Here is a 16046-nt window from a genome sequence, read left to right on the forward strand (position 1 = left end):
TTAAAGGCAGTTATGGTTCTCTGCGTTCTTTTTCCTAAATTAATTTATACATGGTAACACTTTACAATAATGTTAATTTCACTGACATTCATTGACAATATGACAGTAATGCATGAGGTATCATGAGTATTACTTTTACAGAATTTCAATCAAATCCCCCCCCCTCTCTTTCTCGTGAAGCAAATACGGAAGTGACTGAAACTACGATTCATCGACTGGCCGCAAGGGATATGCTGCAGAAGAGAACAGAATCTCATTGAACCCCATGTTAAAACGGCCAAGTTTACAACAGAAAAAAACATTTCTACAGTCTGGTTCAAATTGTGGTTTTGGTCTATACTGCTAATTTTGCCCTTCATGACAACCCTGAGGGGTTGATTTTTTTTTATTTTTATAACGCATCAGTTTAAATTATACTAAGCCTTAAAGTTCTGCATAATTAAGGGTGTGGTCACTTGTAGGGTTGCAAAATTCCGGGAATTTTCAAAGATGGAAACTTTCCATGGGAATTAACGGGAATATATGGGAATTAACGGGAATTAACAGGAATTAATGAGAATAAACAGAGAATTTGCAAAATTCCTGGTTAGCCTATGACAGGGTACTTAAATGTAGTTGAAAAGAACATCTTGCAGCATAATTTTGGTTAAAACAACCATATTTAATATAATTTTAGTTTTTAATTTAATTTAATTTTTACCCTGAGATTCACACAGCACACTACTTACTGCAGGGCCATTGAGGCCACGCCCCTGCATGCACTGTGCATTCTCCCAGTCCATAGCATGCACATTTGATCAAAAATACAGAAACTGTAATATTGTCAAACATAACTACAATTTAAAATAATGATTTTCTATTTTGATATAAAAATATAATTTATTTCTGTGATGCAAAGCTACAATTTCAGCATTATTTCTCCAGTCTTCAGTGATCCTTCAGAAATCTTTATGATATGATGATCTGATCCTTTGTTATCAATGTTGGAAACATTGGTGCTGCTTAATTCTTTTATAACCTGTGATACTTTTTTTAGGATTCTTTGAATAAAAATTTAAAGAACTGCATTTATTTAAAATAGAAATCTTTTGTAACAATATACATTTACCGTTCAAAATTTGGGAGACAGTAATTTTTTTTTCTTTTTTTGAAAGAATTTAATAATTTTATTCAGCAAGGATGTGGGAAATTGTTAAATAAAAGTGATATTAAAGTGATATTGTTAGAAAAGATTTCTATTTTGAATAAATTCCATTCTTTTTAACTTTTTATTAATAAGTGAATCCTGAAAATAGTATTACAGGCTCCAAAAAATATTCAGCAGCACAACTGTTTCCAACAATGATAATAACGGAGTATCAAATCAGCATATTAGAATGATTTCTGAAGGATCATGTGACATTGAAATAAATAACACACAATTGTTGCAATGAAAATATATTTATTTTACATATTTACTGAATTAGAATTAATTGAATGCGAAAAAAAATAACTTATGTTATGACCAAACAAAATGTTTATATTTGTTTTTATATGATACTTTTTATGTAAATATTATACATTTATATAAATTTCCTAAAATTTCCAATTAATTCCGATAAATTCCCGTAAATTCCCATAAATTCCTGTTAAGTTTCCAAATTGGAATATTTCCAAAATTCCCCAGGTTAAGTTCCCGTGGAAAGTTTCCGGAAATTTACCGGAAACTTTCCACCCGTTTGCAACCCTAGTCACTTGAGTGACAGGTATGCCACTGCTGTCTGTGAGCCGTCATGTTACCTCGGCTAATTCCAGCCGCTGAATTTGCATCTCAGCCTTATTTGTGCTTTTTTCTCTCTCTTTTTTATACAATTATAAAATATGGCTTGCTGCATTAATAGTCGAGACTGATGTGTGTCTGTGTAGATGTGCATGCATGCGGAAGATAAACAGAACACGTTTTATTACACATATGAAGTTCCGTTTTATTTTTTTGTGTTATTTGCACACCCGACGCAAATTACTGGTGTTGGAGCATCTATATCTTATAAAATGAATAAAAACACCGTAGATTGAGAGTAAACCTTTAGAACTTCCTAATGATATAGCTTGTTATCTTTATTAATATTTTAGTAAGATAGATAGCTCCTGCTAACATGGTCACGTCAAACTAGGCAGGTGTGGTTTCAGCAACCAGTCACATGGGCTACTACCACGTCCCACCTCTTTGCCCATTTTCAGTTATCCGGGAGTGACGTGCGGTGACGCGTTGCTAAGATAGCAGCGGCCTCATTTTCGCTTCAAAAATGCTCTTCGGAACTCTATGGGCGACGTCACGGACACTACGTCCATATTTTTTTACAGTCTATGATTTCAACATAATATGCTGATAAGGGTATATAACTGTCTTAATTTATTCCATTATTTATCTTGTGGACCATACATATAGTGAAAGAATAGTATTTCGTGTTAAGCAGCTTGCTTTTTTTTTTCTTTTTTTTTCTTTTTTTTTTTGGGTGCTTGAAGTAGCCTAAAGCTGCTCTTAATTTTCATTTGACTGCAGTGTTAGGAGATATTATAGACTGTTAATAATTTTAATTATGTCTAATTCATTGTATAATAGACCTAAAAAGATTTTAAAACATTTTAAAAGAGGAGCTGATAGCCTAATCTTTTATTATCCTCACAGCACATCAGTTATGCGTTGATGCCCTGTGAAATTATTGCGGGGCAAATGTATTATAATATTAATTTAATAATAAAAGTAGCTAACTTAATAGTAATAATAATAGACTAGAAGAATGTAACAGGCTTACATTAATTGGAAATGCCAAGTCCTCTTAATATTGCCAATATTTGTCGGAGTAACGTAGCCCTCAATCACGCTGCATAGTTGCCGCCTTCTCCACCCCAAGCACAGAGTGAAATTCTCCGACTCCAATACAGGAAAAATAAAACAGAACGTATAACATTGGAGCTAATATGTAGCAAGCAAGCTGCTGGTAGTTTTGGACTACAGTCCTTAAAGTTAACTACAAGTAAGCGAACCTTCAACCAGCTGTAGCATTATGGCAGTTCCCGACAGTTCAATGCTATTCATTGTTTCTTTCACTAAGTGAAGCAATACTTCATAGTTTACTAGTAATATATAGTAAATATATGGCCATAGGACTTTGAAATATCAGAATTTAAGCCTTAGGCTACCTTTATCTAACAGGACTGTTGTTGAATCTTCCAAAAGTTTTAATTCACATGCGGCAGCAGCACATTCCACCGTACCAATAACACAGGGCTGCCCGCGGATGTGCCTGGCTTTAAATCGGCGCTACTAAACACGGATATCGGCCAATGCCAATATATTAAAAAAAAAGACAAATATCGGCCAACCGATATATCGGCCAACCGATATATCGATCGACCTCTATCTTGAACATCAAATTAGCATATTAAAATTATTTCTGAAAGATCATGTGACACTGAAGACTGGAGTAATGATGCTGAAAATTCAGCTTTACCATCAGAGGAATACATTACATTTTAAATTTTTTAAAATAGAAAACAGTTATTTTAAATTGTAATAATATTTCATAGGGGTGTAATGGTACACAAAACTCATGGTTCGGTACGTACCTCGGTTTTGAAGTCACGGTTCAGTATGGTTTTCAGTACAGCAGGTGGGGAGAAAACTAAACATAAAATTGTTTTTTTTTTTTTTTATTAAACAGTGGTTTACTGAACAAATTGTGTTTTTGTCTTTAAATATATTAAATTATAACTAAAAGTTTCTTAAGGATAAAAAAATTATCTCTGCTAATGCTAAAAACTATGTAGGGAGCCCTAACTTGAACATTATGCTACTATAATATTAAAGGTTAACAACTGAGCCCAAAGTATTAGCCTAAATTCAATTGCTTTTTATTTTTAGATAAAATAATCAATACTCAAATAACAAATTGTAGGCCTATGCAAACATGTAAGCTGCACCTAAGGCAGTTTTTGCATCAGGACATCACCGAACCGAAAGCCCTGTAACCTAAACGGTTCGGTACGAATATGTGTACCGTTAAACCCCTAATATTTCACAGTATTACTGTTTTAACTGTATTTTTGATAAAAGAAATTTCACCTTGGTGAACATAAGAGATTTTTAAATGCTGTAAAATTATTGTTAATTGTTTGTTCATAATGCCTTATGCATTAATTAATGTTATTCTAATACATTTAAAATGGTTTTATTGTAAAGTGTTACTTTAATCAGTTTGGTGACAGTTTTCAGATGTGTGTATATAGAAATATACTGTATACTCAATTCTGATTCGGTGCCCTAGTTTTTTCTAATCAGACTCTCGGTTTTTAAAGTTCTGTATGTAAGAGTGCAGTGAGTTTAATGAGGGAAATGTTGACTAATGCTCAATAAATTACTCCCAGCATGCCTGTTGGGTTAATTAGCATATTAAAACAAAGCAGCCACTCAGGGCATGCAGGGGAAATCAGAAAGGAACATTTTTAGGCTGCATCTAGAGCCAAAGCCTTGAGCATCGAACAGTCACGGAGGCTGGGCTTGGCGTTGTGTGTGTATTTGTACTTTATCTCATACATCACTCGATGCAAAGCTATTGTGCACAATGGCGAAAGTTACAATATAAAATTGATGTGCAATACATGACATTTAAAGGATATTATGAGGAGTGCCATGATTAATCATAAGGTCTAATACTAATCATAAGGTTTAATACATTTTAGTGTAGATATATTTGTAACAGAATAGAAAGACAAAATATAGGATGAACAAACTGTGAGAGATGATGAACAGATGATGGGTAGAAAGAACATTAGAAGGCTAGAGGCCTGCATTTGTGTGTGCATTATCCCGGGGCCTGGAGGCTCGTCTCATTTGAAATTGTTTTTCTCTGCTCTCCAGCATTATCTATTAACAGGGCCATTATCATGTTAATCCACTGAGTATTATTACATAAACTAATGTATTCATATGTACACACAAACACTCCTTCATACACACAAAGTGTCTGGAACCATGATTGGATCTTTTGATGTTAAATATTGTACAGTAATCCTCTACCAAAATTAGTGTTTTAGATGTTGGCCTGTACCTAACCCATCAAAACAAAAACACAAATACTCATAGACCGTGACATGGGAATGTGTGAAATCCTTTCAGGTCTGCTGTTCTTCTCCGAGTGCATCATCATATATCATTATCAGATAAAGCGATTGAAACCAATGAATGGCAAAACTTTTGTTCTTGGCCCATAGGGCCTGAGGCATTATACTGAAGCATTTCATGTATACACACCCCATTAATTTATTACTTCCTCCTTTAATCTTTCTTACTCTCCCTTTTCCCTGTTTCCTGCATTTCAGAATTCATATGGAATGAAATGGAGAGAGAAAGAGAGAGAGAAGCATGAAGGAGAAAGAGGGAGGGGGTTAGTCAGTAAGAAAGAGAGAGAGGGAGAGCTAAACCTCCCACTGCTAGAGCGTTTTTGCTCTTGATGTTAATTTTCACAGCTCCATATGGTGCTGCAGACTCTTCACCTGCAGGCATCGCACACACACACGCTTGCACACGCCACCCAGCCAGCACACACGCTACCTCAGGCCTGGCCTGTCACTCACATCAGCCCAGGCATCTGTCTGTTCTCTCTCTCACACACACACACACGCTCGCAGAGTCATTGTCCATTGTGCGGCGAGATCTTGAGAGATGCCCGCTGTATTTCTGCATCAACTTCTGATGCCCTGCCCCTGCTTCACCCGCACTCAGAGCCACAAATCTGCCAGTGTTTTGTGTGTGAGTGCACGCATGATTGCAAGGGTGTGTGTGTGTGTGTGTGTGTGTGTGTTTTCTATGTGTTATCTTGTCATTGATTATAAAAGGCTCTTTAATTTCGTCTCACCCCATGTTGGGATTAATTTGCATTCTTTGTCAGGAGTTAATGGCGTCTCCCGATGGCTCGCTCGGAAAATCTTTGAAGACTGCAGACTGGCTGGCGTGTGTATACAGCCTCCAGCGCTTCTCCTCCTGATTGATTTGTTGTTGCCTTTTCTGTTTTCCGGCTGTTTTGGTTTCAGCTCATTTTAAGTCCCATATTCATCTGAATATACTGTATGATTTTTGCTCTTCCAGAGCTTTAATGCTATATTTAAGCAATATCACCCTACCAAGAGTGTTGTTGTACAACAAGCTGTTAAGGCTGAAGGTAATCACAGCCTTGGCCATATTTAGTATAACAGCACAATTTTGAGTGTGATATTGCTTTTATACAACAGTTCTGTAAACAAGAAGTTGAAATCAAAGAACTTGCAGTTCAAAAAAAAAATTAGGCCCAAGTGTTGTGTAATCACTCTGCTTTAGATCCACTCCAGGTTTTTCATTTCCCGCCCCATGGTCATTGGTGAAACCTCATTGTGAGCATTCCTTGAGTGAAAGAAAGCATTGGCTGGTCTTTTTTGGGGCAAAAATCACACAACTCTGGTTCTACTCTGTACAGATCACGTATTTTGGTCTGCAAACACAGACAAGTGGAGTTATACATACACAGAAATGACTAAATATCATTGCTCTTGGAATGCAATGAAGCTGGTTTGATTGTATATTTCACCTCACTATTATTGTTTGGACAATCTTTGCCTCTGTCAGCATTTGTTGTTGTTCAATTTATAACTATACACTGAATTTTTTTTTAATATTTTGAAATAATTTTCACTCAGAAATTGCTAGTAATTACAAAGAAACAATAAGTTACACTGAATTATAGTGTTGTAGTCAAGACCACCTAAACTGAAACCAAGACCAGTGTGTGTCAAGACTAAGACAAGACCAAGACTTTGGGGGGTTGAGACCAAGACGTGTCAAGACCAAGACCAGACTAGCACTCCTCAAATTCATCTGAAAGATCCACATTTTCTGCTTGAGAATTGTCTTATTATTAATCAATAATTACAATTAGAATAATAAGACACTATATAGAGCCGTTACCAATCAATTGAAATCACTAACAACAAAATTCATCTTTACACTGCAGAGGTGGAACAGAAGTTGCCTCTGAATTGGTAGAAATTACAAATTCATAAATAATAATGAGATTAATGTTGAAAAAATTACATTTTGTTTATTGAGCATTTGTAAAAAAACAAAAAACAAAAAAAAAAAAGACATTTGCAGTTGTGCTCATATTTTTGATATTGCTTAATTATATCATTTGTTATAATATAAATATCAAGATCTTATACAAGTACTTTTCTGAAATCATATCTTGAATTTTGTGGGCATTTTTATTCATTTTGGTGAGATTTTTGACATAATCCCTTGTTGATTTCTGACCTGGCACAACAGTAACAAAATAAATGAAATTAGAAATAAGTTATTGATTGCATTTGACGCAGGAAGTTTTACATCCAATCAAATTAATGATGTTAACAAAGAAATCAGACAATCCAACTGCAATTTAGCGATATCCCCACAGTTGTGGTCTTGACCGGTCTTGAAATAAAATCCTGAGTCCTTTTAGTCTGAGACCAAGACCTTCAAAATATGGTCTTAAGACAGGTCTCAACACCAAGATCGGTCTCGAGTACTACAACACTACTGAATCAATCATGAAATTTCAAAGTAGAAAGACAAAAATGTTATTTTCTTGTAAAACCTGCTCTCAAGCTTTTCTTTTTTTTCTTTTTTTTCTTTTTTTTTTTTAATAAAGAACAGCACTGCTTTGCATTAGTTTCCATTTAAGACATTTAGGAATTGTAACACTTTTACAGCACTCAAGAAGCTGAGGTGATGTGTTTAAAATTGTCTTGACTGTTCAGTGGAGATCACATTGAAATATTTCATCTGACTTCAGTGGTTTAATTTGAAAACAGCTGATACAACAAATATTTATGCCTTTAATTGTCCTATGATTGCCACACTTTGCAGTTTTAAGCAATGCTGTGTGTTATTTAGTTTCTACATTAAAGGTCCAACGTCTCCCAGGTATTTAAAGAGAGCTTGGCCGTGTTTAATTGTGAAAGAGAATCAATGACTTGTGTAATATGTCATCAGAGTGGCCTCACACTGTTGGCTTAAATTATGTGGTCCAGCGTTTAGACCAGATTGCATAAATGAAGAGTTGGCCTTGAGCAGGAAAAAAGTAAACTAAAATTTTGTTTCAAACTACAAAATATGTAAAGACTTCTGCTTCTAAGATAAACTCTCAGATGATTACTTGTATCCAGTAAAGGGGTTGCAAAGCAGAAAATTCCTGAACATTTTTTAACATTTGATTTATTCACATGATTATACATGAAAATGGTCAAATGAATATAAAATAATGCTTGTTAAACAAGTTATATGATCATCAGAGAAATAACCAACTATTTTATCGCTAGACATTTTCAGAAATATATCATTAACGTACTTGAGTACACCTGAAATACATATACACCTGAAAAAAGAAAAAAAAAGCTAGGCAAAGCTTATCCTAATTGAGGATCAGACTTCCAGTGACTGTTTTTACTGTAAATGATGTTAACAAATCATGTCCACATATTGCCATCAGGGTTTTTTCCGCCTGTGATCATAAACATGTTCTGTTGCAATGATTGTGACATGCTAATTGCATTTTGCTCTCGCTTACTCATTCTCACCTAAATCTACTTCTCTATTATTTTTTCTCCATACAGATTCAAAAGAACCAGGGTTCCTTAATGGTAAGTGTTTTTCATGTATTTTCGGAGATGTAGGCGGCTCTTCTCGCAACCCCTTGCAGTTTTCTCCTCACTTCGCTTGGTTGCCTCCCTCTGAAGTTAATACCAGATAATAATACGCTCTGTCTTAACAGCCTGTATTCAGATTAGGTGCCATTAGAAATAAGAAAACATTACAGATCAAATGGCTTTTCTCGAGTCAGAGTGCATTTGATTAAGCTGTATTGCTACCTGTTTTATTGCATTAATGATTTTATTTCCTTTGCACTGTAAGGACGTTGTATGGAGTCTAATCTCTTTTTCTCTTACCCCCCTCTATCACAGCCTCTTCAGTTATTGCAGTGCATTGTTGATGAGGTGAGTCTGTGTCCCATGTACGAAACCGTCCCTAATGGGGTGGAAAGCTGATATTTTGTTTCCTAATGAAGCGAGGTGCATTATCAGCTCTGCTCAGGGTTTGAGCTCTGAAGAGCTGGAGCTGTCGAGAGCTCGGCCGTGCTGATGTCAAGGCCTTGAATGGAACAATTGGTTTAACTCTGGATTTGAACTTGACAGTAAAATAATCATAGTTTAATAAAAAAAAAAAAAAAGACTAAATTATAAAATTTTCATATATTTTCTTATGTGTACAAACAGTGTTTGTTTGTCAGACTGTGTCTGCAGCTCAACATTTTTAAATAACTTCTTATTTTGTCTTTTTCTCTCTCTTCTCATTTTATCTCTCGCTTACACAGTTGTGTAAAAAAAAAAAACACTCAGTTTGCTGGTTTAATGTAGCATGACAGGGCTCTGGACAACTGAGGGTTATGGACCACAGAGTTGTTGCATTAACCTTGACATCTGTTAGGTGCTAAAATACACCCAGCTAAACCCTGACACATTTTCTCACCCTCAACTCTCTGAGGAGTTGGGTCAGGGTCAGTTAAACCCAGATTTTCCTTGAAATAGATACAAGGACTGTGCTAAACTCACTTCTCTGATATACACATCTTTCTGGTATACCTAACTTTGGCTTGTATGTGGAGTTGTATGCAGTATTTCATCCAGTCAGGCTAGCAGTTCTGAAATATATGTATATGGTATACTGGAAAACAATGATAATCATTTCATAACTTTTAAAGGCTTTTATTGGCAAAAACATTCAATATATACAGAGTGTCAATATTTACAGTGTAAATATTCTTCTTCATAACTGCAGCAAATCGCTCTGGCATGCTGATTATCAGCTTCTGGGCCAAATCCTGACTGATGGCAATCCATTCTTGCCTTATTAGTGCTCTGAGTTTATCATAATTTCTGGGCTTCTTCTTGTCCACTCACCTTTTGAGGATTGACCCTAGGTTCTCTATGGGATTAAGATCCGGGGAGTTGCCTGGCCACAAATCTGAAATTGCAATGTAATGATCTCTGAGCCACTTCATTATCACTCTTTCCTTGTGATGTGGTGCTCTATTGTGCTGGAAAATGTACAAATCATCAACAGATTGCTCCTGGGTCGTTGAGAGGATTGCTCTTGCAGGACGTTTTGAGACTGTTCTTTATTCATGGCTGTGTTTTATGCCAGAATTGTGTGAGAGCCCACTCCCTTTGATGAACTCGGGATGCTTCGCTGTTGGCATGACACAGGACTCATGATAAATTTTTCTTCTCCAGTCAATCGATTTTCCAGATGTCCCAAACAATCGAAAGGTGGCTTCATCTTTGCACCAGTCTTCTGCTGTCCAATCCTTGTATTTGCTGCAGAATTTCAGTCTGACCTTGATGTTTTTCTTTAAGAGAAGTGGCTTCTTTGCTGCCCTTCTTGACACCAGACCATGTGTGCAGATGCACTCTTACCCACCTACTGCCAATAATGAGCAAGCTCTGCACAAGTGGTGACACGATTTCATAGCTGACACCTTAGAAGGAGACATTCCTGGCTTGCTGGACACTCTAGGACGTCCTGAAGTCTTTTTTACTGCAGTTGAACCTCTCCCCTTTAAATGGTTAGTTTACCCAAAAATGAAAATTCTGTCATTAATTACTCACCCTCATGTCGTTCCAAACCCGTAAGACCTTTGTTCATCTTCAGAACACAATTCGAGAGCTCTCTGACTCCTCCATAGATAGTATAATTACCACTTTCAAGGCCCAGAAAGGTAGCAAAGACATCGTTAAAATAGTCTATGTGACTGCAGTGGTTCAACCTTAATTTTATGAAGCGACGAGAATACTTTTTGTGCGCAAAAACAAAACAAAAATAACGAGTTTATTCAATCATTTTTCTTCCCTGTCATTCTCCTATGCAGTTTACGTTGTAAACACAGTGCAGCGCTTCCAGGTTCTACGTCAGAATGCAGGATCATTATTGACCCGCTCCTGCATCAGCATCACGCTCATGCGTCGTGCTGCTCACGTGTGCAGCGTTGGCCAATACTGCACTGTGTTTAAAAGGTGAACAGTGTAGGAGAATGACCGGGAAGAGAAGAAATTGTTGAATAAAGTCGTTTTGTTTTTGTGCACAAAAAGTATTCCAACTTTTTGGCCAATGAAGCTTTTTGCAATTATTTAAAATGCATCTGATCATTCTGCACAATAATCTAGAATTTGATAAAATGCAGTAAAATTGTGAAATATTAGTACAATGTAAAATAATGTTTTCTATTTTTATAGATTTTAAAATTGTATTTATTTATTCCTGTGATGGTAAAGCTGAATTTCATCATTACTCAAGTCTTCAGTGTCACATGATCCTTCTGAAATCATTCTAATATGCTGATCAAGAAACATTTATCAATTTTGAAAACAGTTATAAGAAGAGGTATATGTCATAAGAATTGTTTCTTGAGCAGCAAATCATCATATTATAAATATTTATCTCACTTTTTTCAGTATCTCATGACATGAACATTGTGTTAAGTTCAAAAGTTGAAAAAAATGTCTCAACCCCACATTATTTCCCATTGTGTTGTGCTCCGTCTAGCTATTTTAAATATGCTGTTGTCTGCTCACTCAGCAGCTCTACACGTTCACCCCGGGCCACCATTTGCTTTTTTCTAGTAAAATAAAGATGACAAGATAAAAAAAAAAAAAATCTGATCTGAATGGTTATATCTCATCTGATTCGTTCCTTACATTACCAGATCTGAGGAAGTAAGAGAGGTCATCTTTTACCACACTCAACACGCAAAAAATCCCCAAATTTGCATCGGTCTCCTCAGCATTTATTTAAAGCCTGTAGGCCATGGTAACTCCGACATTTAAATGCGCTTTCCACCGCTATGTGAGTAATTAATAAGTAATTGTGTTAATTGTGTGTGTGTGGGGGGAGCCTCTCCCTTCTCCTCTCTGCTTGAGCTACTCACTGACACATGCTAATAACAGAACGCCACAGAGAGATGAAGGCGAGGGAAGCATAAACACACATTAAACATACCGAACGTGTCCTTTCTGCTATAGATTGCTGCACGTAATTAATAATTAAACGGCCGCTCGTGTAATGAGTTGACCCGCATGAACTGTTCATTACTCACCCGGCAGAGGCATCACTCAAACTATTTTCTGCCGTGCCCTTCGCTCCATCTCCCTCAGGCCAGAGAGCGCGCCGCCACGCCGCTGCCGACTGCATTCAGCTGACCAAGGCCTTATTACTCACTGCCACTGATTTACAACCTTCGAAGAGAGACAGTGAGAGGGAGCTTGAGATGGGAGTTGTGGGTGCTCCCCAGGACCTACTTTAAAGAGTAATCTAGTGCACAGACCGAGAAAGAGGCAGAGTGAATGTGATGGACTGAAAGAGCAGGAGAAAAGAGAACATTTAGAAACTGTACCTGAGAGAATTCAAGAAAAAGCCAGAATAAAGAGGATAACCACCTGAGAAGGACATCAAGACTAGTCTATTAGAAAAATGAAAGAATATCCTGTGGTATGAATGTACGATCTGAGACCCATTAAGTGTGAGCTTACCATCAGTAATGATGAAAAGTCACTAAATAGCAATGAAGTGTCAAGTACATGGGCGAAATTCAGGAAGGTCACATGTAGTTGATCTAGTAATCTGACTACTTGTACTTGGAGAGGAATGCTGGTAATGACAGTCTAATTTTTTTTGAAGGGCATTGTATTTGAGCATGTATAGTTGGTTTCCATGGTGACCTCAGTATAAATAATCAGCCGCAAGGTCTCGCAGGGCTCATGGGAAGGGTGAATAAATGGCTAAATGAGGTGAAGCACTCAAGCTGTTTTTGTCCTCTTGTCTTGTCTCGATCAGGTTCAGCTCTTCTCAGTGTTTTGCCGATTTATAGTGCACTTCTTTATAGGAGACACTCTATTTCAGATCTGCACGGCAGCCCGTCTTTAATTGTCCCTCTCTGCTTGCGTATTGAAACAACCCTGATGCTTCTAATAAGACTCGGGCTTAAATTCACCTCTGTAATTACTGATCTAATTTTGCCTGATAATTGCTGCTGGGCAATTACATGTATATTTACTGCTGGTATTGTGGAGGAAGACTGGCTGTGGTCTGGCTCTGTTTGTAGTGTTGGATAATGGCAGCAAGCTGCATAATATAACAGTGCTTTCATCATCATCCTCATCATGCAGCCGCCACATCAAAGACTCCCAAATGAAGGTGTTTGTGCGTCCTCAAGTGTATGTGCATCTGTTTGTGTACGTGTACGTGTGTGAGGCCCTGTGCATCTCTCACTGTATTTATATGTGCCTGGTTATGAGTGTTGCTCTGAATCTGTGTTTTTGGTCCAGGCATGGGACATGTATGTGTACTTTGGCCTCCAGGCTGTGAGTCTTGGCTGTGTAATGATGTATAGCTGTGCTTGTTCACCTCTGGCTATGTTCATTTGAATAGGTGTGTGTTTCACTCTCTAGATCACAGATAATGACAAATAAAATGACTAGGGAGATGTTTGCGCCTAAAAGGAAACATTTAGGAGCCAATTTTTTTTTTTTTTTTGTAGTTGACGAATTAAAGATTTTCTCAATAAACATGGTATTTAAATGCACTTTAGTTCAATTCCTATTTGAACAGTCTGCTGAAAGGATGTTTTAGTATGTGGACCCACGACAATTAAATAAACGGTTATGTAATACTGTTTTTCTTGTTGCATTTAGAATAAACTATTTCCAGTTTTATGCTGTCACTCTAGTGATCATGACTGTATTTATGCTGTTTGCTAGGAAAAAAAAAAAATGTTAATTATATTATAGCATTGAGTAATGGTTCTTGATTCATTTTGAATTGGACAACTGGCTCTGAATGAATCAGTGACTGAGTCTGATTCATACCATCAAGTCCTGAATGAGTTTGAGACTGTTTTGTGAATCAGTCATTAAAAAGAACCAGTTCATAAGAGTTGGATCAGACATCACGGCTGTTAATGCACACAAAGTTTTCCTGATTGTCGCCAATGATAACGGTTTTTGTTTTTTGTTGCACGTTTGACAGTTTTAGTCACCGTGTGGAGCCCTGCAACACAAATCCCCTCAAAAACAGCAGATCAGATTATTCCTTTCCATTATCCATTATTGTTTTGTAAATGGTAGATTGCTTGTATGTGCAGGAAAGGTTTCATTTAATGTATATATATATATATATATATATATATATATATATATATATATATATATATATATATATATATATATATATATATATATATATATATATATGTATGTATGTATATCATTCTTTCCTAAAGGTCGTATTAATTCATATTATTTTTATGGTTGGAATACAAATAATCTGAAACAGGCCACATTTGTCTGTCTTCTCTAGTTTAGGTTAAAAAAACGGCTCAGTTTCTTGATAAAAATTATATTACAAAGAATGTCTCGGTTTGATTTCCATGGTGTCTGAATACATGCACTGATGCAAGTGTCCTATTCACATTACCCACATGAGAAAGAGATCTGGAATTTGACTTTATTTCACTTTTTCCATTTGGTTTCATTGTGTCTGTCCTTTACAAGTGGCTGATTTAATTTTGAGACCATGTTAACTATCTGGAGGTTGAGGTCGTAACTAAATGTTCTTATCAACTGTATGCTTTCTGCTTTAGGAGCCCATGAATGGCTCTCTCTCTCTCTCTCAGCTTTTTGTCTGTTTGTGTGTGTTTGTCCCATTTGTTCGGTGCATCAGAAATCTTCTACTGTCCAACAAAAGAGGGGTTCAGGTGCTTCTAAAATTGAATGTACACGGCTGCTTTTGACTGTCCGCACATAGAATATCTCATTATGGATTGCAACCTTTCTGCAACCTAGTCAAGGCCACACAAAACCTACAAGTTATAAATCATAGATTTTTTTTTGTGAAGTATAAACATGTTATCGATATTTTAATTATATTTTGTGGATGTTTTTGTAAATAATGATTTTGACCATGTGTATATGCTTATTTTTAGGATCCTCCTGTGCTTCCAGTTGGCCAGTTCAGTGAGAAATTTGTCCACTTCATTACACAATGGTGAGTATTTCAAACTGAACACCTGGGGTCCGTTCTTCATATGTGGATTACTTAGATGGCAGGATTTCTTCGTTGTCAATTTGACATGATCCAGGATTGTTCGGTTCTTCAAAGCTCATCCCAGAGTTCCTGTCATAGCAACAGGTCTGTAAGCTCAAACCTGCTTGGGAAGCAGGCTTATTTCATGTTAACAGGATTATATTGCATCTTTTTAAGTGGAGGTGAAGTGTGCCAGCCATTGCTACTTTCTTATGAAGAACGGACCCCTGTTTCTTCTCTTGTGCCTCTCATAAATAAATCCTTATCATGTTGTGATGAATTTGCATTGATAAATGATAATAAAAACTATGAAAACATTTTATTCAATAAAAAATGAATTCAGAACATTAAAAATTACTAGAGCTAATCAATATATAATAGTCCAGTGAGATTTTTGTATGCACAAGGAGTTTGACAACAGCTGGTAACCACAGGCAGGTTTCTTCAATCTTCTTGGAGATGTTGCCACAGTTCTTCTGGATTTAGTCTGTCACAGTTATTTCTGTTTCTTCATGTAATCTCAGATGGACTCGATTATGGTGAGATCAGATCTCCGTGTTGATCATACCGGCTGTTGTCAGACTCCTTGTGCATACAAAAATCTCACTGGATTATTAGAATTAATGGCAAAAGGAATGTAAACTGATATTTCCTACTGACACACTATAGCAAAGGATATAAATAACTGACTTAAAACCATTTTTTAGTGAAAATGCTAACGTGCCTAAGACTTTTGCACAGTACTGTATATATCAAATAACATATATATTATATCAAATATTATATTTTATATATAATATGTTATTTGATATACTGTGCAAAAGTCTTAGGCACGTTAGCATTTTCACCAAAAAATGGTTTT

The 16046-nt window shown here is 36.3% G+C and overlaps 1 protein-coding gene across 2 annotated transcripts in view; it reads left to right on the top strand.

Annotated features, from left to right (window-relative positions):
- map2k5 (mitogen-activated protein kinase kinase 5) overlaps positions 1-16046 on the top strand; it is a 69699-nt gene that overhangs the window by 37853 nt on the left and 15800 nt on the right. For both annotated transcript variants that reach the window (XM_067400733.1, XM_067400734.1), the window contains exons 18-20: positions 8665-8691; positions 9013-9045; positions 15084-15145. In XM_067400733.1, the coding sequence (XP_067256834.1) occupies positions 8665-8691; positions 9013-9045; positions 15084-15145 (122 nt within the window). The remainder of the gene's footprint in view (positions 1-8664; positions 8692-9012; positions 9046-15083; positions 15146-16046) is intronic.

The sequence above is a fragment of the Chanodichthys erythropterus genome, chromosome 11 (genome assembly GCF_024489055.1).
Source record: "Chanodichthys erythropterus isolate Z2021 chromosome 11, ASM2448905v1, whole genome shotgun sequence".
Classification (NCBI taxonomy): domain Eukaryota; kingdom Metazoa; phylum Chordata; class Actinopteri; order Cypriniformes; family Xenocyprididae; genus Chanodichthys; species Chanodichthys erythropterus.